Genomic DNA, 23,460 nt, shown 5'->3' on the forward strand with positions numbered 1-23,460 from the left:
ATGAACATGAAAATGCAACTTACCAAAATCTATTTTAGATGCAACAAAAACTGTTTATAGGGAGATTAAATGCCTATGTTGGAAAAGCAGACAGCTCTAAAATCAATAATTTAAACTTCTACCTTAGGAAACTAGAGAAACAACTGCAATTTGATTCTAAAGCAGAAAGATCAGAAAAATAAAAACTGGAACAGAAACCATAAAAAATGAACACAAGAAAACAATAGAGGGAATCAACAACATTGAAGACTGATTCTTTGGAAAGATTAATAAAATTGATAGTAACCCTCTAGCCATGCTAAGAAAAAAGAAAGAAAACATAAATTAACATAAACATAAATTACTAAATTATCAGCATCAGAAATGAAAGTGAGATCATCTCTATTGATTCTATAGACATTAAAAAGATAATAAAGGAATACTATGAATAAATGTATGCTAACAAATTTGATAATTTACATGAAATGGACCAATGCCTTGAAAGACACATACTACCAAAACTCACATAAATAGAAATAAATAACCTGAATAGTCCTATCTCTATTAACAAAATTGAATCAATAATTAATAGTCTCCCAAAAAAATAAACCACAAGGTCCAGATGGCTTCACCAGTGAATTTATGTACCTACACTTTGGCCCAGGAACATTTTATTTACATAAACTTGCACACATGGCAAATGATATATGTAGGAGCTTATTCATTACAGCATTGTTCTTATTATCAAAAGACTGAAAACAATGTAAATGTCCATTTATTGACTACTTATTAAGTCAGTCACACACATGGGAATCTAGATAGCAGTGGGAAAAACAAGGATCTTCCTCATATATCAATATGGAATAATTTCTAAGATTATATAGAAAACAATGTACAGAAAACCATGAGGATAGTAAGCTACCATTTGTGTAACAGGGAGAGGATGGAAGAATATATGTGTAAGAGCTTGTCTATGTACAAAAAAATCTTCAGAAAAATATGTCTGAAACTAACATAACAATAAATACTTTGAGAAAGGGAAGCAGGTGTTTGGAAAACAGGGGCTAGAAGGAAGTGCTTTACTACATATCGTTCAGTACATTTTTAATTTTTGAAGTACATAGTTTACCCCCAAATATATGAAATTTTAAAAGTTAGTATAAATTAATATCCAATCCCCCACAGATACTGAGGGATGACTGTATATGCAAAAAATATCTCTGGAAAAATACACAAGTGAGGAGAAAACCCAATGGCTAAGGCACAGAGAACATCGCTCTGCTGTAGATATTTTTGAATTTTGATCCATGTAAATATTTCATATTCAAAGGTAAATTAAACATAAAAGTATAATTAGTCATCACCTATGGAACATATATTTCTTATGCAAAAATTCAAATCTGGTCTCTGGGCTTAAACGTTAGATGCTTCCCTATGTTTTCTGTGCCTTTACTTAGAAAAACAGACCATGGGGCCGTGTTCCACCTCGATTTCTCCTTACAAATATGATCTTTGAGAGGTTCCTCTGTGATAGCAAAATTATCAGAAAGAGAAATTGGGGCATGTGGTATCTTGATCCTTGACGAGAACCTTTGCCCTCATTCATTCAGTTTCCTCTGGAGAGGGGAAGATGGGAATGGCAGGCTTCTCAGGCAGCTGCTCTAAGGTACCAGAGAGAAAATCCAGCCAGAAGCATCATCTTTCTTCCTTCCTTCCTTCCTTCCTTCCTTCCTTCCTTCCTTCCTTCCTTCCTTCCTTCTTTCTTTCTTGCATGCTTTTTAGGGCCACACTTGTGCAGCATATGAAATTTCCCAGGCTAGGTGTAGAATCTGAGCTGCAGGGGCCAGCTTATACCACAGCCCCAGCAATGCGGCATCCGAGCAGTGTCTGTGACCTACACCACAACTCATGGCAACACCAGATCCTTAACCCACTGAGTGAGGCCAGGGATCGAACCCACATTTTTATGGATACTAGTTAGGTTCTTAACCTGCTGAGCCACAAGGGGAATTCCCCCAAATCATCTTTCTGAATTGCTGTCATGATTGGCAGAGTTCCACTGCCCTAGGGATGGCAGGGGGAAGAGCAACCCTCAGGAAGTTGCTCTGTGACTGCCTCCAGCAGAGGCAGAGGATTTAACAGGGCCTGAACCTATGCGCAGGGCTGGTCAGCCCTTCTGGGCAGAAATTTTTGTTCTCCGGAGGAGACAGGGCAAAAGGACACACAATTGCTGCAACTCACATAGCCCTGATCCAGAGCAAAATAGTTCCAAAATATAAATCTCTACACAGCAGATGCAAACCATGAACTTTTTTTAATACTCAATGAATTTTATTACATTTATAGTTGTACAATGATCATCACAACCAAATTATAGCATCTCCATCCCAAACCCCTGCGCATGCCCCCACCCCCAACTTGTCTCCTTTGAAACCGTAAGTTTTTCGAAGTCTGTGAGTCAGTATCTGTTCTGCAAAGAAGTTCACTGTGTTCTTTTTTTTAGATTGCACATGTAAGTGATAGCGTATGATGTTGGTATCTCGCTGTCTGACTGACTTCACTTAGCATGATAATTTCTAGGTCCATCCATGTTGTTGCAAATACCGTTATTTACTTCCTTTTAATGGCTGAGTAATATTCCATTGTGTATGTGTACCACATCTTCTTTATCCTCTCCTCTGTCGATGGGCATTTAGGTTGTTTCCATGTCTTGGCTTTTGCATATAGTGCTGCAAAGAACATTGGAGTACATGTATCTTTTTGAGTCATGGTTTTCTCTGGATAGATGCCCAGGAGTGGGATTGCTGGACCAAATGGTAATTCTACTTTTAGTTTTTCTGAGGAATCTCCATACTGTTTTCCACAGTGGTTGCACCAATTTACACTCCCACCAACAGTGTAAGAGGGTTCCCTTTTCTCCACACCCTCTCCAGCATTTATTATTTGTAGACTTTTTGATGATGGCCATTCTGGCCAGTGTAAGGTGATACTTCAGAGTGGTTTTGATTTGTATTTCTCTAATAATGAGTGATGTTGTACATCTTTTCATGTGTTTTTTTGGTCCATGAACTCTTTTTTTTAATCTGAGATCTTTGATATTGAAAAGTCCCACCAAAAAGAATCAAAATAGGACTGCAACCCCTGTATTGGTTAAGGACAAGGTCTCCTTGAGAATGAATCAAAGAGCTTTACAATAAAGCCTGCAGTACAGCACAGGGAACTATATCCAGTCTCTTGGGACAGACCATGATGGAACATAATAAAGGGAATGTATATACATGTATGATTGGGTCACTTTGCTGTACAGCAGAAATGGGCACAACATTGTAAGTCAACTGTACTTTAATAAAAAATTAAAAACAAACAAATAAATAAAGGTTAGTTTCCCTGTTGCCCCCTCCCAGAGATTCTGATTTGAGACCAATGAATATGTTTTATTAACAGGCTTCACAAGTGATACAGGAGATGGAAGGAGCACACTGTGCGCTACATGAATCCACATCACAGGTTCACACATAAAATTATTATAAAAGAGGTACACAGGGGAATGAGGATGAAGAGAGCCAAAGATGATATGTGGGTGCTAGTCTGTTAGAATGGGAAAATTATAGGAGCTCCCTGGTGGCTTAGCAGTGAAGGATTTGTCATTGTCATTCCTGTGGCTCAAGTTCAATCCCTGGCCCGGGAACTTCTGCATCCTAAGGGTGCAGACAAAAAAAAAAAAAAAAGGATGGGAAAATTATAGCCTCTTACTCACTGCAATAAGATGGAAGGAGAATTCTCCAAAATAAAGGACAATCCACCCAGACAGATGTAAATGCAAACTAAATTCTTTTTCCATTCTAACTGCAATTTTAATAAAGACCATGTCATCAGAAAGAAATAGCTGATGTTACAATTAAGCTACAGACATGTCAATAAAGTTCCTCTCTTTGGATTCCTCTTTTTTCCCAATATTGCTGATTATGATCAACCTTTAAGTTTCAAGTAAAAATTGTGCACAACTTTTTTCCTATCCTCTTCTAAAAGAAGTACTTGGTGGAGTTCCCCAGTGCCCTGCAGGTTCAGGATTGGCATTGTCACTGCTATGGCATGGCTTTGATCTCTGGCCTGGGAACTTCTACATGCCACTGCCGAGGCCAAAAAAACCCAAAAGAACTTGGTGTAGAATGGAATACTTGACACCATGACTAATACACACACACACACACACACACACACACAGAACCTCTCCAATAACCATGTTTGTGTTGCCAACTTTCCTTCCAGAGTTCTTCACCTCCCCCACCACCCCACTCTGTACCACCTTCATTCACTCAATGAACCTATTTTAAGAGCTTACGGTTCTGGCACTATTCTAGTTACTGGGGACAGAGTCCTGAAGGTCCCTCCTTTCATGATGTGTACACTCTAGTGGAAGGGGCAGAAGAAAGAACAAAGCACAGATTAACTCTATATTTTCAGATAACAAGCACACCGGGGAGATGGAATACTTTAGGCTGGGTAGTCGAGGAAAGTCTCACTGAAGAGGCGATCTGAATAATAAGAAGGAACCAGTCACGAGAATTTCCGTGGGAATTTGGGAGCACATTCCAAGCAGAGGAAGAGAGAGTGCAAAGACTCTGATCCAGACAGGCTTACATTCTTGAGGACGGCAAAGAAGATCAATACAGGGGGAGCACAGTAAACTAGGAGGAGGACCCTCAAATATCAGGTGGAAGACTAAACCAGAAAGTATATGGAATGACTGGCCAATGGGGACCTGCTATGTAACAGAGAGAACTCTACCCATATTCCGTGATCATCTCTGTGGCAAAAGACTCTGAAAGAGAATGGATGTGTGTACTTGTATAACTGAATCACTTTGCTGTAGTGGTTAACGAATCCGACTAGGAACCATGAGGTTGCAGGTTCAATTCCTGGCCTTGCTCAGTGGTTTAAGGATCCGGGTTGCCATCAGCTGTGGTGCAGGTCGCAGACACGGCTCGGATCCCGAGTTGCTGTGGCTCTGGCATAGGTCGCCAGCTACAGCTCCGATTGGACCCCTAGCCCGGGAACCTCCATATGCCACGGGAACGGCCCTAGAAAAGGCAAAAAGACAAAAAAAATAATAATAATAATAAAATAAAATAAAATAAAAAAGGGGAAAATTAGGTGAAAGACGAAGGCTGCATGGGTGTATGTGTCCTAAAATTTTTCTCTACACCATTTCATAGTAGTTGACATGTTTCATGCCCTCTTTCCCCTTAATAACTCTGTGTGTATTTCCCAAGAACAAGGATATTTTCTTTTTTTTTTTTTTTTTTTTTTTTGTTGTTGTTGTTGTTGTTGTTATTGTTGCTATTTCTTGGGCCGCTCCCGTGGCATATGGAGGTTCCCAGGGTAGGGGTTGAATCGGAGCTGTAGCCACCGGCCTACGCCAGAGCCACAGCAACGCGGGATCCGAGCCGCGTCTGCAACCTACACCACAGCTCATGGCAATGCCGGATCGTTAACCCACTGAGCAAGGGCAGGGATCGAACCCGCCACCTCATGGTTCCTAGTCGGATTCGTTAACCACTGGGCCACGACGGGAACTCCAAGGATATTTTCTTACACAACCACAATACAGCTGGGGAACTTTAACACTGATATAATACATTTCTCTACTCCTCAGTTTTTATTCCAATGTAAACAATTATTCCACTATGTTCTTTTTCTAGTCCACAATCATGGACAGCATTTAGTGGTCACATCTTTCTCTCTCTCTCTCTTTTTTTTTTATGGCCGCACCCACAGCATATGGAAGTTCCCAGGCCAGGGACTGAATCTGAGCCATAGTGGCAGCAACACCAGATCTTTTAACTCCCTGTGCTGGGCTGGGAATTGAACCTGCACCTCCACAGTGACCTGAGCCTCGGTTGGCTTCTCGACCCCCGGCACCACGGTGGGAACTCCATTTGTCATGTCTCTTTAGTCTCCTTCCATCTGGATCAGGTCCTCAGCCTTCATTTGTCTTTTAAGATCCTGGCATTTCACAAGAACTCAGGCCAGTCATTTTATAGCATCTATTTCTATGTGGGGTTTTCTGATGTCTTTATGGTGAGACTCAGGTTACAAATCTATGGCCGGAATGTCCCATGGGCAATTCTGTGTTCTCAGAGTCTCAATCCAGGGGCCTGCCATCCCTTGCTGGCGACGTTAACGGTGGCCATGCGGTCACTGCAGGGAGAAGGTATTGACCAGTTTCTCCACTGCGAAATTACTCTTTGTGGAAAGATATTTTGAGAGCATGTAAATATCTTACTCCTCATAAAAGGAACACTTTTATTTTTATGATTATGATGATTCTTACGATTTGCTTACAGCAACGCAGGATTCAAGCCTCATCTGCAACCTACACCACAGCTCATGGCAACACCGGATCCCCCAACCCACAGAACAAGGCCAGGGATCAAACCCATATCCTCACGGATACTAGTCAGATTCATTTCCACTGCTCCACAACAGGAACTCCCAAAGGAACTCTTTAAACATAAACACACTAATGTATAACCAACAAAACACAATCATTCTTGGGTTTGATTTTCTGGGTTATTTGGGAAAAAGAAATGTTTTAAACTTCAGTTTGTTTAGGGAGTTCCTGGCGTGGCACAGTGGTTAACGAATCCAACTAGGAACCATGAGGTTGTGGGTTCGATCCCTGGCCTCGCTCAGTGGGTTAAGGATGCGGTGTTGCTGTGAGCTGTGGCATAGGTCGCAGATGTGGCTCGGATCTGGTGTTGCTGTGGCTGTGGTGTAGGCTAGCAGCTATAGCTCCAATTAGACCCCTGGCCTGGGAACCTCCATATGCCGTGGGTGCGACCCTAGAAAAGACAAAAGACAAAAAAACAAACAAACAAAAAAAACCTTTAGTTTGTTTAAATCAGGGTCCTAAGAAAGTCTAGACAATGCATTTGGCTGCTATGTCTCATAAGTCTCTTTCAATCTATGACAAGGGACCCTAAGTTCTTACCAGTTCTTACATGCATGAAATACCATGATCCAGAAGCACCCAGGACACACATACCAAGTTTTCTTATTCCAGCACTGGACGCATAGCACTCACTGAGTTTGGTTGAACAGTTGGGTCCTTATTTCCTCCCGTGTACACATATCTCCTGCTACAGGCCATGGCTGTGCTGCGGTGTCTCCAGACTCTGAAATCTCACAGCTGAGTGAGGGTTAGAGCTTGGGCAGAGCTCCAAAGCATGAGGTGGCTGAGCCTGCTCATAGCCTGGACCCAAGCCACCAACTCAGGGGCAAAGGTGTAAAAGGGGGAGGACAGGCCTTCTCTGTCACGAACTCAGCGCTGGGCTATGCAAGCCCAAGGGCTCCCTGTTATGTCGGCTGCTATGGAACAGAGATTAAATGTTGGCTTAAATTTGATTGTAGGAGCTCCCCCTGTGGCTCAGGGGGCTAAGAACTGAGGATCCATAAGGCTCCATGAGTGTGCGCGTTTGATCCTTGGCCTCACTCAGTGGGTTAAGGAGTCGGTGTTGTCATGAACTTTGGTATAGATTGCAGATGCAGGTTGGATCTGGTGTGGCTGTGGTTATGGCTGTGTCTGTGTCGCAGGCCGACAGATTCTACCCCTAGCCTGGGAACTTCCATAGGCCATAGGTGTGGCCCTTAAAAAAAAGGAAAGAAAAGAAATTTGACTGTAAAATATTTAAATACCATTATTGGAAATGGCAGAAACGGAAAAACGCATTACAAATCTATTTGTCTCTACTTGTGTGCAGTGTATGTGCAGTGTGTATTGCTTTGGAGGCTCAAATGCTCTTCTGGTGCAAACGGCTATGTCAGGGGAAACTGCTCAAATGGGCAACTGTGTTTAGCAGATGTGAAGCAGAAGCTGTGGTGGGAAATGACAGCGTTTGGGAAACTGTGACTCCCAGAAACCAGAAGTCAGAACATTAATAAAATGGGTTGTCAGTGTGTGAGCCACAGTGTCTCTACAGACTACCTCTTTAGGGGGAAAAAAAATCTCCATTTTTATGGATGAATTTAGACTGTACGGTGCTGAAAACTAATGGTTATTTGGGGGAGATCTATTTGCCCCTATTTGAACACTTGCAACCAAGAGGTGAGTACCTGAGACCAAGAAGAATTCGGGAGAGGCAGATGCCAGACAGCATTAGCACCTGCTCCTGGAGAAGAGCCGTAAGATAACCCTTTGCTCCTGTCCTGCCTGCTGGTTTTTAAGGTTCTTCATTCTTCCAACCGCTGAGGTCAAACACCCTGGAATCATCTTCAACACCTCACAGCTCATTTCACCAGCAGAAGCCTATTAGCTGCTCCTTCAAGTTCATGCAGAGAAAAACCACTTCTCATCAACCCCACGGCCAGTGCCCTTATCTGAGCATCAGTAGCTCTCCCTGCATCCCCTCAAGGGCCAGCTGCCTGGTCTCTTGCTTCTGCCCTTGCCCTCGCCACCTCTGATCAACAACACGGCAGCAAGAGAAGCCCTTTGAAACCCTCCAGTGGTCTCCCATCTTGCTCAGAATAAAACCAAAGTCCTTATGATGAATGACCCCTGTGAACAAAAAAAAAAAAAAAGAAGAAGAAGAAGAATGAAAGAAAGCCCACCCACCCCAAACCCCCAAACAACCAAAAACACCCACAGAGAGAAAGCTGCAAATAAGAAAAGCGTCTATTAGGGGTCTTAGCAATTGCAATTCAAGAGACACAGACTCAGGTAAAACTGAATGTGTTCTGGGGAAGACAGTCAGGGGCCTATTAAGGCAAAAGCCACAGAGGTGTAGTTTGACATAAGAAAAGAAATATTTGTCCTAAGGGATAGGCTGTCACGAGTTGCTTTGGAATAAGGGTCCGATAAGCATCTTGAGTTTCTGGAACATTCTGCAGATGTTCTGGATGCCTGCATTAAGATGATAAGTGGTCAAAAGGCCAGATTCCATCCAGACTGACATGCATAAGTCCTACTTCCTCAGTGGTCTCTTGGCTCCACTTTAGGGAGCTCTCTTAGCAATATCGACTCCATTTTTATCTTCCTTTCACACATGCAAGGTCCCACATGACCTGCCCTGCACCCCAGCTGTATTAGCCAGGGCTCTCTGGAGAAATGAACCAATATGAGATACCAAATACAGACAGAGCTTCCTCCACTTACAATGTGCCAGGCACTGTTCTAAGGGCGTTATGATTATTGATCCTCATAGCAGGCCTCTGAGGAAGGTATTACCATTATCCTCATTTTACAGATGACAACCCTGAGGCAGAGAAGGGCAAATTACTTGCCCAAGGTCACCCAACTCATAAGCAGTGGAACTGGGGCTTGAACCCAGGCACTTGGCTCCAGAGTCCAGCCTTGGCCATCCTTGCTACTACCTTCTCCCTTTCTTAGTCACCTCTAGCCTCCCTGGTCTCCTCACTTTTCTCAACATACCAGGTACTCTCCAACCTCAGGACCTCTGCACATGCTCCTCTCACTGACTTGAAAACGCCCCCAGCTAGCCCCTTCTTTACACCCTCATTTCTTCAGCTCTGGGTTCAAATGTCACCTCTCAATCCAAAGTGGCACACACTGGCATACCTGTGCTTCGACACCGCCCCCCAACCTATGATAACGTATTTATTAGTTTACTCATTTATTGCTTGTCTCCCACACTGAGATGCAAACTCCAATAAAACAAAGATTTTTGTCTATTGCATTCACTGCTTCAGTTTAGAATCCCACAGCCTGCAAAAGAACATAGTAAGCATTAAATAAACATGTTGGAGTTCCCATCGTGGCTCCGTGGTTAACGAACCTGACTAGCATCCATGAGGACTCGAGTTCTATCCCTGGCCTCGCTCAGTGGGTTAAGGATCCGGTGTTGCCGTGAGCTGTGGTGTAGGTCACAGGCATGGTTCGGATCCCACATTGCTGTGGCTCTGGCAGAGGCTGGAGGCTACAGCTCTGATTGGAACCTCCATTTGCAGTGGGTGCAGCCCTAGAAAAAAGACAAAAAAAAAAAAAAATCAAAAACCAAAAAAAACCCATGTGCCTCAACATCGCTAATAATTAGAGAAATGCAAATCAAAAGTACAATGAGGTATCACCTCACACCAGTCAGAATGGCTGCCATCAGAAAGTCTACAAATAACAAATGCTGGAGAGGGTGTGGAGAAAAAGGAATCTTGGCGTTCCCGTCATGGCTCAGTGGCTGACAAATCCGACTAGGATCCATGAGGATGTGGGTTCAATCTCTGTCCTTGGTCAGTGGGTTAAGGATCTGGCATTGCTGTGAGCTGTGGTGCAGGATGCAGACATGGATTGGATCTGGCGTTGCTGTGGCTGTGGTGTAGGCCGGCAGCTGTAGCTCCAATTCGACCCAGAGCCTGGGAACCTTCATATACTGTGGGTGTGGCCTAAAAAGACAAAAGACAAAAAAAAAAAAAAAAAGAAAAGAAAAAGAAAAAGGAATCTTCCTACACCATTGGTGGGAATGTAAATTGGTGCAGCCACTATGGAAAACTGTATAGAGGTTCCTTCAAAATCTAAAAATAGAGGCACCATATGACCCAGCAATCCCACTCCTGGGCATATATCCAGAAAAGATGGAAACTCTAATTCGAAAAGATACATGCACCCCAATGTTCACAGCAGCACTATTTATAACAGGCAAGTCATGGAAGCAACCTAAGTGTCCATCAACAGATGAATGAATAAAGAAGATGTGGTACTTATATACAATGGATTACTACTCAGCCATAAAAAAGAATGAAATAACACCACTTGCAGCAACATGGGTGGACCTAAAATTACCATACTAAATGAAGTAAGTCAGGAGATAAAGACAAACATCATATGATATCACTGTTATATGAAATCTAAAAAAAAAAAAAAAAAAAAGATACAAACGACCTTATTTACAAAACAGAAATAGACTCACAGACACAGAAAACAAACTTATGGTTACCAAAGTAGAAAAGGGAAGAGAGATAAATTAGGAGTTTGGGATTAACAGATATATACTACAATATATAAAGCAGATAAAAAACAAGGACCTACTATATAGCAGAGGGAACTACATTTAATATCTTGTAAAAACCTATGATGGAAAAGAACCTGAACATGAATGTAAGCATACAACTGAATCCTTTTACTGTACACCTGAAACTAACACAACATTGTAAATCAACTATACTTCAATAAAGGTAAAATAAATAAAATAGGAGTTCCCCTTGTGGCTCAGCAGTGACGAACCCGACCAGTATCCATGAGGGTTTGATGCTGGCCTCGCTCAGTGGGTTTGATCCCTGGCTTCACTCAGTAGGTTAAGGATCCAGCATTTCTGTGAGCTGTGGTGTACATCACAGATGTGGCTCGGATCTGGTGTTGCTGTGGCTATGGTGCAGGCCTGCAGCTGCAGCTCCTATTTGGTTTTGTTTGTTTTGTCTTTTTGCCTTTTCTAGGGCCACTCTGGTGGACTACAGGGGTTCCAAGGCTAGGGGTCTAATCGGAGCTGTAGCTGCTGGCCTACACCAGAGCCACAGCAACACGGGATCCAAACTTCATCCACGACCCACACCACAGTTCACGGCAACACCAGATCCCCAACCCACTGGGCAAGGCCAGGGATCGAACCTGCAACCCCATGGTTCCTAGTCGGATTTGTTAACCACTGTGCCACGAGAGGAACTCCTGCAGTTCCTTTTTGACCCCTAGCCTGGGAACTTCCATGTACCATGGGTGTGGCCCTAAAAAGACAAACATAAATAAATAAGTAAATAAATAAATAAAATGTGTCAAATGAATTTAAGATTAAACAAACCAGATCTTATTAAAAATGAAAGGAAATGACTTTCATTTTGTAATTTAGAAGGCAGAGTGAAAGGAAGTGATTCCCTGGAGAACGGATGTCTGTGGTACTGACAGTATGCCATGCTCTGAGTGGGGGCAGATATGAGACCATTCCTACTGTGAGCAGGGAGTGGGTGGCCCCTGAAGGTTGGAACATGTCCATAGTCAGCACCAGGTACAAGGCCCATCCTGGATGAGAAAGGAAAGAAGGCCAGGGAAGGCAGTCGGTGCAGATGGAGGACAGAATGAGGCGGAACCTCCCTCCTTCCTGAGTTTCATACACTTGGCCACTCACCAAGAGTCCTGAGCTGCACCCGAAGACACCCTCTGCTAACGTGAGGCAGGAATACCAATTATCTAGCCATGTTAAACGTAAAAACCTTAATGGGATAGGTTCCCATTACCTTGACAATAAATTCTAGCCTTCTTGGTATTAGGAAAACCATATTCTGATGCCTTATGGCCAACTATTGTTTGATTTGCCTATGCCTTGCTTGGATAGAAAGAACAGTTCTGTTCTATCCTACTACCTATTCCATCATTGTCATAACCTGTTTCACAGAGAAAAGGAAAGCCTTCCAACATGAGCTCCTCAAACTTCCCACTTCCAACCTACAAAAGTCTGTACACCTATATCCATCTGTCCCTCTTTTTATAATACAAGACATATCCAACCTCTCATGTTCTGATTCACCTTCATTTTTACCTTCTCAGGAATATCACTCAGTCAACCACCTTGCTGCTGAATCTTTAACATCTTCCTTCTTCTTATTTCCTAGCTCTTTCCTTTCAAAATTAGAGCTTGCTTCAGGATTTCCCATGTTTAAAAAAAAAAAAATGTATCTTGGCCTTACCTCTTCATTGAGCTGCTGTGTATTTCCCTCTTTCTTTTAACAACCAAACTGTGGTGTTGTCTCTGCTTCTTTACCATCCACTTCACTATTTATGCCACGCTCTTCAAGTAGCTGGGTTCAGTTCCTGGTAGCAGAACCAACTCGGCCAGGAGGAGGGAGAGTGTCTAGGCCTTAATGGTGGACACAGTGCTTTCAAGTGCCTGACTGACAGGCTCTTTTAACCCACCCAGCAGCACTGCAGGTGACATCATTACCCCTACTTCTCAGAGGCCTGTGGACAGAGCCAGCTTGGAATCCCAATCTTCTGACCAGTGTCTTCTGACTCCCAAATGCTTTTGCTATGTGACCAACCACATGGAGTATTAGGCCTCATTTCACTGTATCTAGTTGATTAACTAAAAATAGATGTTTAGATCGAATATCCAGTACAATTTTGTTAATCATTCCACAGTTATTAAGCAACCCCTGGGTGTGGTGAGTGAGGAAAAAGCTAAAGAAAAATAGATCTTTGCCCTTTAAGAGCTTAGTTTATAATAAAGGGACGCGGCTCTGAGCCACAAAAATACTCAAGGACTCTTACAAGGCCTCATATAATCTCTTACGAATTGTAAGCTGCATGCTACTTTTAATGACCCTAGATGCTGTAAAATCAATTGACATCACAGTTTACTCGTTAGCATTTATTTTCTATCTTAATGGCGTATAAAATAATAATGCCTCATAATCTATAGCATCTTAGAGTCAAAAATAAAAATTAAATAGCCATTAATTTATAGCAATCAACAAATATTTATCAAAAAGTACATCTTTTTATCTGTTACCACAAATCTAGAGATCATCAGTATCACCATTATTGATTCCCACTGCCAGGCTCAGGTTCAAGGTCTTCTTTCCCAAGATGTAGGCAGAGCAAGAGGTTCCTCAGTGTTGGCTCAGAGCAGCCTGCACAAATTACGCAAACAATTAGGTTAACAATTTCAGATGACAGTGTAACCAGTGGACAAACCTGCATAAAGAATCCCCCTCTGGGCAGAACATTTGAATAAACAAAATGGCACTGTCCCAGATGCCACTCAGATCCCACATGGCTGTGGCTGAGGCCAGCAGCTACAGCTCTGACTCCACCCCTAGCCTAGGAACTTTCATATGCCATGGGTGAGGCCCTAAAAAGCAAAATACACACACACACACACACACACACACACACACACATTGAGCTTCGGGTTTCTCCTTTGTAAAACGACTCTTTAAAAATATTTATGTTTAGTCGTGTGAGGAGAGATATGCTTGCAAAATACTGGACAGGGAGAGCAGACACTCAATAAATGGTAATAAGATCTGTTAGAAAGTTTTGAACAAAAGGAGTGAATAAGCGAGGCTATGATTCAGAAAATTAATGTAAAATCTTCGATTAAAACGGGTTGGAGAAAGAAAGAGCTAGGTAGAAAACCAGTGAATACTCTTTTTCAATCGTCCAGATGAGAAACAGTTGGGGAGGGGTGTGCAAACTAGACACATCTTTGTGGAGAGGAGGCAGTCAGGGGTCCCTAAGCGCGAAAGGCTGCAAAGACTTTGAACCTGGTACACCACCTGCCTGGAGACAGCGCCTGAGGATGGAAGCAGAGTAAAGCATGAGAGGAATCCGGAGGCCCTGCAGTTTGTCGCCCAGACGCCTGAGACGGGACGAGGCAGGGGGCAAGATTGTAGGGGTGGAGGATGAGGTGTTCATCACTGCTGCCTAAATCCCACAGCCCCCCGCGAAGAGGTCAGATTCAGTTCTGGAGGCGAGGCATGCGGAGGACCACAGGTTCCCAGGCCTGTGCCCAGCAGGCCGCCAGGAGCTGGGAGCCCGATGAGCACCGCCCCTCCTTGGCCCCTCCCAGCGCGTCCCTCTTGGGCCCGCCTCCCGAGCGCGTTCCGCGGGTGGGAGCCCGAGAGCCCCGCCCACCCCGCTCCCTCCGCCCCGCCCGCCCCGCTCCCTCCGCCCCGCCCGCCCCGCCCGCCCCGCTCCCTCCGCCCCGCCCGCCCCCACTCGCCTAGTAGCCCCGCTCTCGCCAGCAACTCGCGCCGACCGGAGTCCGCTTGTGTGTCCAGAGCGCCGCGGTGACACCATGTTGGGCATGATCAAGAACTCGCTGTTCGGGAGCGTGGAGACATGGCCTTGGCAGGTCCTGAGCAAAGGGGACAAGGTAGGCCCACAGGGCTGCTGAGGAGCGGAAGAGGGGCCGCGTCCACCGCACCCGGATCGCTGCTGGAGTGGCTCCCCGGGGGCAGGTGGGGCAGGAATGTGCTCTGGATTGTGCGTTCCGCTTTCTGCAGGGGGCATGGCCCTCCACTTCTTATCACTTGAACTAGGGAGAAGGGGAGATGGGGGCGGGGGTGAGTTTTAAGGGAGAATCTCAGCTTAGTGAGATGAACAGCGCCTGTGGAATGCATCGGTCCATTTAAACATTGCAGACAATCTGAATATTTGTTTGCTGAAAGACCTTCGGTTACAGGAAAGTCTGAAAAAGTGCTTGTCCTTAAGAAACTCCCAAGCCATCCCTAGTGGAAAACTGGGTGTGAAAGAACGTGGTCTGCCCAGCGTGGAGTTGACTGTGCAAGACTGACCCAGGACGCAGGGCAGCCTGTTCTGCCGGCGGGTGATGGTGGGGCCTTCCACAGAGGAAGTGCCTTCGAGCAGGCCTCAGGGATGTGCCAGAGTGTACAGAAACAAGAAGAGTGTGTGCAAAAGTCCACCGCTGTAAAATGGCTGTGGAAACTCCCAGAGTTGGGTGCCTAGAACACCCAACAGGACAGGGAAGGAGGGTGTCATTGCTGTTTCTCCCCCCCACCTTTTTTTTTTGTCTTTTTGCCATTTCTTGGGCGGCTCCCATGGCATATGGAGGTTCCCAGGCTAGGGGTCCAATCGGAGCTGTAGCCACTGGCCTACGCCACAGCCACAGCAACGCGGGATCCGAGCCGCGTCTGCGACCTGCACCACAGCTGACGGCAACCCGGATCCTTAACCCACTGAGCAAGGCTAGGGATCGAACCCGCAACCTCATGGTTCCTAGTCGGATTCGTTAACCACTGCGCCACATCAGGAACTCCTGTTTTCCTCCAAATTGACACCGGTGCTGACCCAGGCAAATTGGACTGTCCCCTGAAAACAAAAGCCGGCCACTAGATGATTGTGCACCTCTTGGCTGTATACTCAGCCCCCTGCTCAATACTTCATTTGTTAAAGGACTGTGTTGCCCAGGGGCCAAGTTTGGGTACTTATTATAGTGATCATCGCACAAAAGCCTTCAACTGGAGTCTGGACTCTTCAAGCAGCTATAGACAGAGGCCTGTCACTTCATCTGTCTATATCTGCTTCCTTAACTGTACGTAGAATGAGCAGTTTAGCCCCATCAAAGGTGATCTATTCAAATGCCTACAAAGAGTCAGGCACATAAGGAAAATGAGTGGAGCTGGCAGTTTTAGACTATAAGGCAAGGTGGAGACTGAGGCAAATTGAAGGGAGAGAACTCAGGTTCCCACCCACACAGAGGGTAACTCTGGGCAGTTGCCATGCAGTGATGTGAACCAGGGTTGCTAGATTTCTTTCTTTCTTTCTTTTTCTTGGCTCCACCCACAGCATGTGGAAGTACCTGGGCCAGGGATGGAACCCAGGCCACAGCAGTGACAATGCCAGATCCTTCACTCCGGGCCATCTGGGAACTCCCAGGGTTGCCAGACATTTAAGGAAATCAGAAATCCAGATTCCTCGCATGAATTCTTTCCATTTAAAATGTATTCATTCAGAGTTCCCGTTGTGGCTCAGCGGTGATGAACCCAACTAGTATCAATGAGGACACGGGTTTGATCCCTGGCCTCACTCAGTGGATTAAGGATCTGGTGTTGGCGCGAGCTGTGGTATAGGTGGAAGACTCAGCTCAGATCCCCCTTTGCTATGGCTGTGGCATGGGCCAGCAGCTACAGCTCCAATTTTACCCCTGGCCTGGGAACTTCCGTATGCTGTGAGTGTGACCCTAAAAAGGCTAAATAAATAAATGACAATGAAATCAGCTTTTAAAAAATAATAAAAATAAAACATATTCATTGAATAAGTAACTGTTGAGTGCCAGCTATGGGCAAGGCACGCTTACAGGTAATGAGGATAAAGCAGTAAACAAAACTGGCAAAATACTATGTTCAATGTGACTAATGAAGAAATACATAAGTCAAATATATCTTGTATCAGAGGGTGATCAGTGCTGTAACCAAAAAAAAAAGGGGGGGGGGCAGGGACGGGGAGGAAGGCCCAGAGAGTATTAGGGGTGAGGCTATGGTTTTGAGTAGGACAACTGTGTCAGTTTTAACTGTTGGCAACTGACTACAAATGTTTGCAAACACCGGGGGTCAATAGGAGCATCTCTCTGTGGCGGTTCTCTCCAGTGTGTGTGTGTGTGTGTGTGTGTGTGTGTGTACCAGCCTCTGGACCTGGCCCAGTGCTTGCTGGCTTTGACGCTTGACGAATCTACGTGGTACCTTGAGCCCACAAAGAATTTTCCTTTCTGCAGTAGAATTGGGTTCACTTGTCTTTGTTGTTAAGGATTATTTGGAAGGCAGGCTGAGGGTCCGGGCTGGTCTGCTGCCTGTGTGCCTTCACGGTTCCCTGCCCTGCTCTATGTCTCAGGGTGGAGTGAGGACTGACCCCAGTCGGTTGTGTCCCAGTCACTGATGTCACCTGGCTCCCAGGGGAGTTTGCCTAGTGGGAGGTGCTAACGGAAGGTGGAAGGGCGAGAAGAAGGGAGAGGCCAGGGTCTTTCTCCTTCCCCTTCTTCCCACTATCAGAGCTCTGAAACCAGGAGCTCCCCTGTGGCTCCAGCACTTGCTGGACAGGCCACCATGGTTCTAGTTTTCATCAGGTGATCCAGAGTTCTGAGCTCAGGCAAATATCCTGCCTCTACCTCTGTAGGGCACTTACTAACCTCTGGGTGTCTTCACTGTCCCCTCCTGGGCATCTCAGCTCTTTTATTATCTGTGAAATCAATTCCTTGAATCAAGGTGCCTCTGTTCAAAATACTCTAGTATTTCTGTTTCCTCTTAGCCACTTATTAGTACATTGTCACCTGCCACTGATTTAGTGTCTCTAGGGATAAATGGGGCCATATGGGATATTGTTACCAGGCTGAAGCAAATCATTTAACCCAAATGAACATGGTTTCTAGAGCTATAGAAGAGCTATCAAAATATCTTTCCCGGGAGTTCCCGTCGTGGCACAGTGGTTAACGAACCTAACTAGGAACATGAGGTTGCGGGTTCGATCCCTGGCCTTGTTCAGTGGGTTAACGATCCGGCGTTGCTGTGAGCTGTGGTGTAGGTTGCAGACGCAGCTCGGATCCCGCGTTGCTGTGGCTCTGGCGTAGGCTGGTGGCTACAGCTCCGATTCGACCCCTAGCCTGGGAACCTCCATATGTCGCGAGAGCGGCCCAAGAAAATGGCAAAAAGACAAAAAAAAAAAAAAATCTTTCCCATCTACTCCCAGAGTTTCTAGAAATATTAATTTTTTTTACACACATGAAAATGCTTTGTAGGAGTTCCCTGGTGGCCCAGCTGTTAAGGAGCTGGTATTGTCACTGCTGTGATGCAAGTTCACTTCCTGGCCCAGGAATTTCTGCATGCCATGGGCATGGCCAAAAAAAAAGAAAGAAAAAAGGGACTTCCTGTTGTGGCTCAGCAGTAACAAACCCAACTAGTATTCATGAGGATGTGGCTTTGATCCTTGACCTTGTTCAGTGGGTTAAGGATCTGGCGCTGCCATGAGCTGTGCTGTAGGCCAGCAGCTGCAGCCCTGATTAGACCCCTAGCCTGGGAACCTCCATATGTCGAGGGTGCAGACCTAAAGAAAAATGACAAGGAAGGAAGGGAGGGAGGGAAGAAGGATACAAAAATGCTTTGTAAGCTAATACACCCTACAAATGTGGTAATATCATTATGTCAGAATTCATCTCAGCTTTGATCTTACTAGTTTCAAGGTCACGGGCAGCTTAACCTCTGTGATGTGATGCTGATCATGAGAGAAAATAATAATTCTCATAATTCAATATCTTATAAGATTGTTTGGAAATTTAAATGAGAGAACCAATTATAAGTTTTTCAACAAAATTTCTAGCACTTGATTGTTTGCTTTCCCTTAGTTTTCCAGATAATTTGGGCCAACTTACTAAACCTCTCGGCCACTCTGAACCCCGAGATTCCTCAACTGTAAGATGAGAATGACAGTGCCTTACGTGATGATTAATTAAACATTCAAAGACACTTGTAAACCTTTCTTTTTTTTTTTTTTTTTTTGTCTTTTTGGCTTTTCTAGGGCCCCTCCCGCGGCTTATGGAGGTTCCCAGACTAGGGATCTAATCAGAGCTGTAGCCTCCGGCCTACACCAGAGCCACAGCAACAGGGGATCCAAGCCGCATCTGCAACCTACACCACAGCTCACCGCAACGCTGGATCCTTAACCCTCTGAGCAAGGCCAGGGATCGAACCCACAACCTCATAGTTCCTAGTCAGATTCGTTAACCACTGAGCCACGATGGGAACTCCAAACTTTTAACATATACAAATTCAGGGAGTTCCCACTGTGGTGCAACAGGATTGGTGGCATCTTGGGAGCACTGGGACGAAAGATCAGGTTCAGTCCCTGGCCCAGTACAGTAGGGATCTGACGTTGCCAAAACTGTGGTTTAGGTCTCCACTTTGGATCGGATCTGATCCCTGGCCCAGGAAGTCTATACACCTCAGGGTGGCCAAAAAAGGCCAAAAAAAAAAAAAAAAAAAAAAGAAGAAAGGGAGGAAGGGAGGAAGGCAGATATACAAATCCAAGGTGTTATTATTGTGTAGAGAGCCTCTTTCAGAAATGACCTCTCTCTCCAGGAAGAATCTGAGTCAGAAAACATTTTCGGCTTTCCCGGGCAAATGGACCACACACAGTATGCTCTGTGTAGCTCAGAGTCAAACTCAACCAGATGTTCAGGGCTGATTCCAGGCACTTGGTGGGGAGGCCCAGGCTGTTGCAGACCTTATCAGGTGCCTTATGCATTGCTTGGGGAGGGAGGAGGACACAGTTTTCTGTGGGGGGAATGGGAGGGTCTTGTGGATGCTCAGAGCAAGACTGATACTAACAACGGACATCTTTATGGGGTTTGTCTCCAGCCTGTGCACAGTGATTAGGCCCCACACTGCCTGGCTTGGACTCCTGGCTCCATCTCTTGCCACTCTTATCTTGGGCTTGTTACTTAACCTCTTGTGCTCCAATTTCATCTGAAAGTGAAAATAAAAACACTTCTTCACAAATGTTGTTGGAGGGATTGACTATATGAATCCATGTAAAATGTTTAAAATAATAAATGATATCTAGAAAGTACTCAGGCTGATCATTATTATAGTTATTATGTTCTTATAATGAGAAAGCTGGTTTCCAAAATTAACATGTATCCCCACAGCATCAGATGGCAAGGGAAAAGGAAAAAAAAAAAGCGGCCTCGCGGATGACCTTGCAAATCTCATAGCAAGTGGCATTCTTGCAAGATCTCTGTCTGGGACTTGAACTTGACCACGGTTCCCACTGAATGCTGAAAACGTGTATGTGGCCACTGGCCAAGGTCCTCATCTAGTAACTGATCAGGAACACGAGCTAGCTGGATGTTGGGCAGAAGGGGGGCCCACATTACGTTCCCTGTAACAGGGAAATGCACTCAAGACATTAAATTTGAAGAATCAGATGTATTAACAGTGTTAACTTTGGTGCTTTATTTTGTGCAGAAAAGGAGAGAACTCTGTTTTAACTCAGCTCCCTGGAGAGCCAGAATAGTTGGGTAATGGCCGTCTCTCAAATCTAAATTTTCGCAGGGATCCAATGGTTCAAATGAGAAGTTATAGGCATAGATGTGGTTAAAACAAGTGGTTCCAGCCAGAAAACCACCTTCAGACAGTGTGACCCAGCCTTCCTCAGGGATAGATATAGTTAGGCTAGTTATCTCTCCAACCAGCTATAGCTATCGTATTCCTTGTTGTTAGAGCAAAACCAGGTTTCACTCCATGGCCTCCTTTCCCACAAATCCTCATAGAGCGACTATTACACACACAAACACACACACACACACACACACACACACACATGCTCGACATGGCATGAGGTGCTAAGAGGTTCAGTGGTAAATGATGTAGACAGTCCCTGATCCCATGCGGCTTAAGGTTGCAGATGGAGATTAAACACATTATCCCTTTATAATTATTCCATTACATTCTTCATTGTAATTTCCATGATAAATCCACTTTGATTATAATCACAATATGCTCTGTCGTTAAAGTACAAGGGCCTATAAAAAATGTCATAGGGGCAGTTCCCGTTGTGGCGCAGTGGTTAATGAATCCGACTAGGAACCATGGGGTTGTGGGTTCGATCCCTGGCCTTGCTCAGTGGGTTGAGGAGCTGGCGTTGCCATGAGCTGTGGTATGGGTCGCAGACACTGCTCGGATCCCACATTGCTGTGGCTGTGGCCTAGGCCGGCAGCTGCGGCTCCAATTAGACCCCTAGCCTGGGAACCTCCATACGCTTCAGGAACGGCTTAAGAAAAGGCAAAAAGACAAAAAAAAAAAAAAAAAAAAAAAAAGTTGTGGGGAACATTTTTTATTTTTTATATTTTGGTTTTTTTGGTTTTTTTTTTTTTTTTTTTTTTTTTTTTTTCAGGGCCGCAGCTGAGGCATATGGAGGTTCCCAGGTTAGGGGTCAAATTAGAGCTGCAGCTGCTGGCCCATGCCACAGCCACAGCAACCCTAGATCCAAGCCGAGTCTGTGACCTACATCACAGCTCATGGCAATGCCAGATCCTTAACCCACTGAACAAGGCCAGGGAGTGAACCTGCATCCTCATGGATACTAGTCAGATTCATTTCCGCTGAGCCATGACGGGAATTCCTGGTAACCTGTTTTAAATGGGGATCCTCTCAGAGTTCCCTGGTGGCCTAGCAATTAAGAATTCAGTTGTCACTGCTGTGGCTCAGGTTTGATCCCTGGCCTGGGAACTTATACGTGCCATAAATTATTTTAGGATAGATGAAACAGACTCACTGTCAGATCTGGACTAATCGCTGGACTAATGATTACAAAATCTAGCTTCCTAGGTCAACCTTCAGATCTTTGGGAATCTGGCCCCTGCGAGAGTCTCCGGCTTCCTCTCTTGCCGTGCCCTGCTGGACAGGCCTTGCTCCAGCAACAGCGAACCACTTGTATTTTTCACCATCTTCACACTGTACTTCAACTCCTCTTTCACCCCTGTGGTGCCCGCTACCTGGAATCACCCTCCAGAAACTATCCATGTATTTACGACATCATGTAATAATCATGTAATTCTTCTCATCTTCCAACTAGAGTGCCCATATCATATTAAATCTCCAAATCTATGGCACCTAGCAGAAGTTTGCAATCGATGTTTATTCAGTATATCAATGCATCAGTCACTGAATGTCCAGATGGGTGATCTGTAAGCACTTCAAGTTCAGCTTGACCTACGCAGACATGTAAACACACACCCATGCCCCCCCAGACATGGTCCTCTTCTGTGCTCCTACACTGCCCTGGAACTGCTCTCCCCTTAAACATGTCATCAGATTATAACCTGTTTTCCTGGATGCTTCTATTAGACTATGCCTCTCCTGATGTCGGGGACCATGTCTTTCCTGGCAAAGTGCTCAGCACAGAATAGATAGTCTCTAGCTGTTGGCTGAATGAATGAAAGAGGGAAAGAAAGCAAAGGAAAGGGCCAGCCAGTTTTTCTTTCTTTCTTCCCTCCTTTCCTTCCTTCTCTCTCTCTCTCTCTCTCTTTCTTTCTTTCTGTTTCTTTCTTTCTTTCTTTCTCTCTTTCTTTCTTTCTTTCTCTTTCTTTCTTTCTTTTCTTTCTTTCTTCACTGAGAGTTGGTCATTGGCTTCTCTATTTCTAAGAGAAAGAGCTGCATCAAAAGGACTTTTGATGCTCCTGTTCTGAGTTTGACACAGGCACACGAACATCCTTTTTCTTTCAGGTCAAAGTTCCCAGGCCAGAGATCAAACCCGCGCCACGGCAGTGACAACTCCAGATCCTTAACCACTGGGCCACCAGGGAACTCCCACAAATGTCTATCAGAAATAACTACTACGATAGCTGAAGAAAGAGGTTCAAATGCTCACATCATCCCCCATGGAGCGTGGTGCCTTGTGACAAGCATTAGACCAGAGTTTGGGGATTTGAATGCTGGTTCCAGTTTCACCATGCAGCAGCTGTATGGTCTTGGGCAACTTGATCTTTCTGATTCTTCATTTCCTCTTTGGTAAAATTTGTTTGATTGGGTGAACTGCAAAACCTCTTTCAGGCAGAAATCCTATGACTCACTGAGTGGCATTTCTGGGATTTAAAACATTATACGTGGCCAGATTCAGGGGGACCTCAAATGAAAGCCAGGTCTGGTCTCTGCTGTGAGATGGAGCCAGAAAGAGCAAAATACCCCCGGTTTACGTAACACAGTTTGCTCCTGATGGCTGTTTGGAAGTATCGCACTCACCAAGGGGAGGTCCCTACAGCAATCTTGGGCTAAGTGGGTATAGTGCCCCAAAGTCAAGGCCGATTTGGGGCCTTTTGATTCTTGGTCTGGTACAGTTTCCCTGGACCTATGTGAAGGGAAGTTTATGAAACTGGTTGTCAGGGTTTGCGTTCAGATTTCCTTGACCCTTTTCTCACTACTCTCCTTGAATTTTTCATTACAAAAACAACAGGTATTTTTGCATTCCAGGTGTAA

At 44.9% G+C, this 23,460-nt stretch overlaps 1 protein-coding gene and 2 long non-coding RNA genes across 4 annotated transcripts in view; 1 reads left to right on the forward strand and 2 right to left on the reverse strand.

The window, feature by feature from the left end:
• LOC146403400 (uncharacterized) overlaps positions 1 to 23,460 on the reverse strand; it is a 1,275,680-nt gene that overhangs the window by 1,037,946 nt on the left and 214,274 nt on the right. The gene's annotated exons all lie outside the window — the stretch shown is intronic.
• Positions 13,329 to 14,564, reverse strand: LOC146403404 (uncharacterized). Its single transcript, XR_014803824.1, has 2 exons — positions 14,254 to 14,564; positions 13,329 to 13,605 (listed from the first exon to the last, which is right to left on the reverse strand). It is a non-coding gene; the product is annotated as an uncharacterized LOC146403404 (long non-coding RNA).
• HEBP1 (heme binding protein 1) overlaps positions 14,694 to 23,460 on the forward strand; it is a 30,836-nt gene continuing 22,069 nt past the window's right edge. The window contains exon 1 of one of the 2 annotated variants that reach the window (XR_014845333.1): positions 14,694 to 14,852. Coding sequence is in view for 1 of the 2 variants with exons in the window: in NM_001011509.1 (NP_001011509.1) it covers positions 14,775 to 14,852 (78 nt within the window). In the remaining variant the exon portion in view is untranslated. The remainder of the gene's footprint in view (positions 14,853 to 23,460) is intronic. The other variant, NM_001011509.1, reaches the window with a different exon arrangement.

This window comes from Sus scrofa, chromosome 5 (assembly GCF_054392235.1).
Source record: "Sus scrofa isolate SSC_HxYL_T2T_F1_AM1 chromosome 5, Sscrofa_HxYL_maternal_Yorkshire_Landrace_v2.0, whole genome shotgun sequence".
NCBI classification, from domain to species: Eukaryota; Metazoa; Chordata; class Mammalia; order Artiodactyla; family Suidae; genus Sus; species Sus scrofa.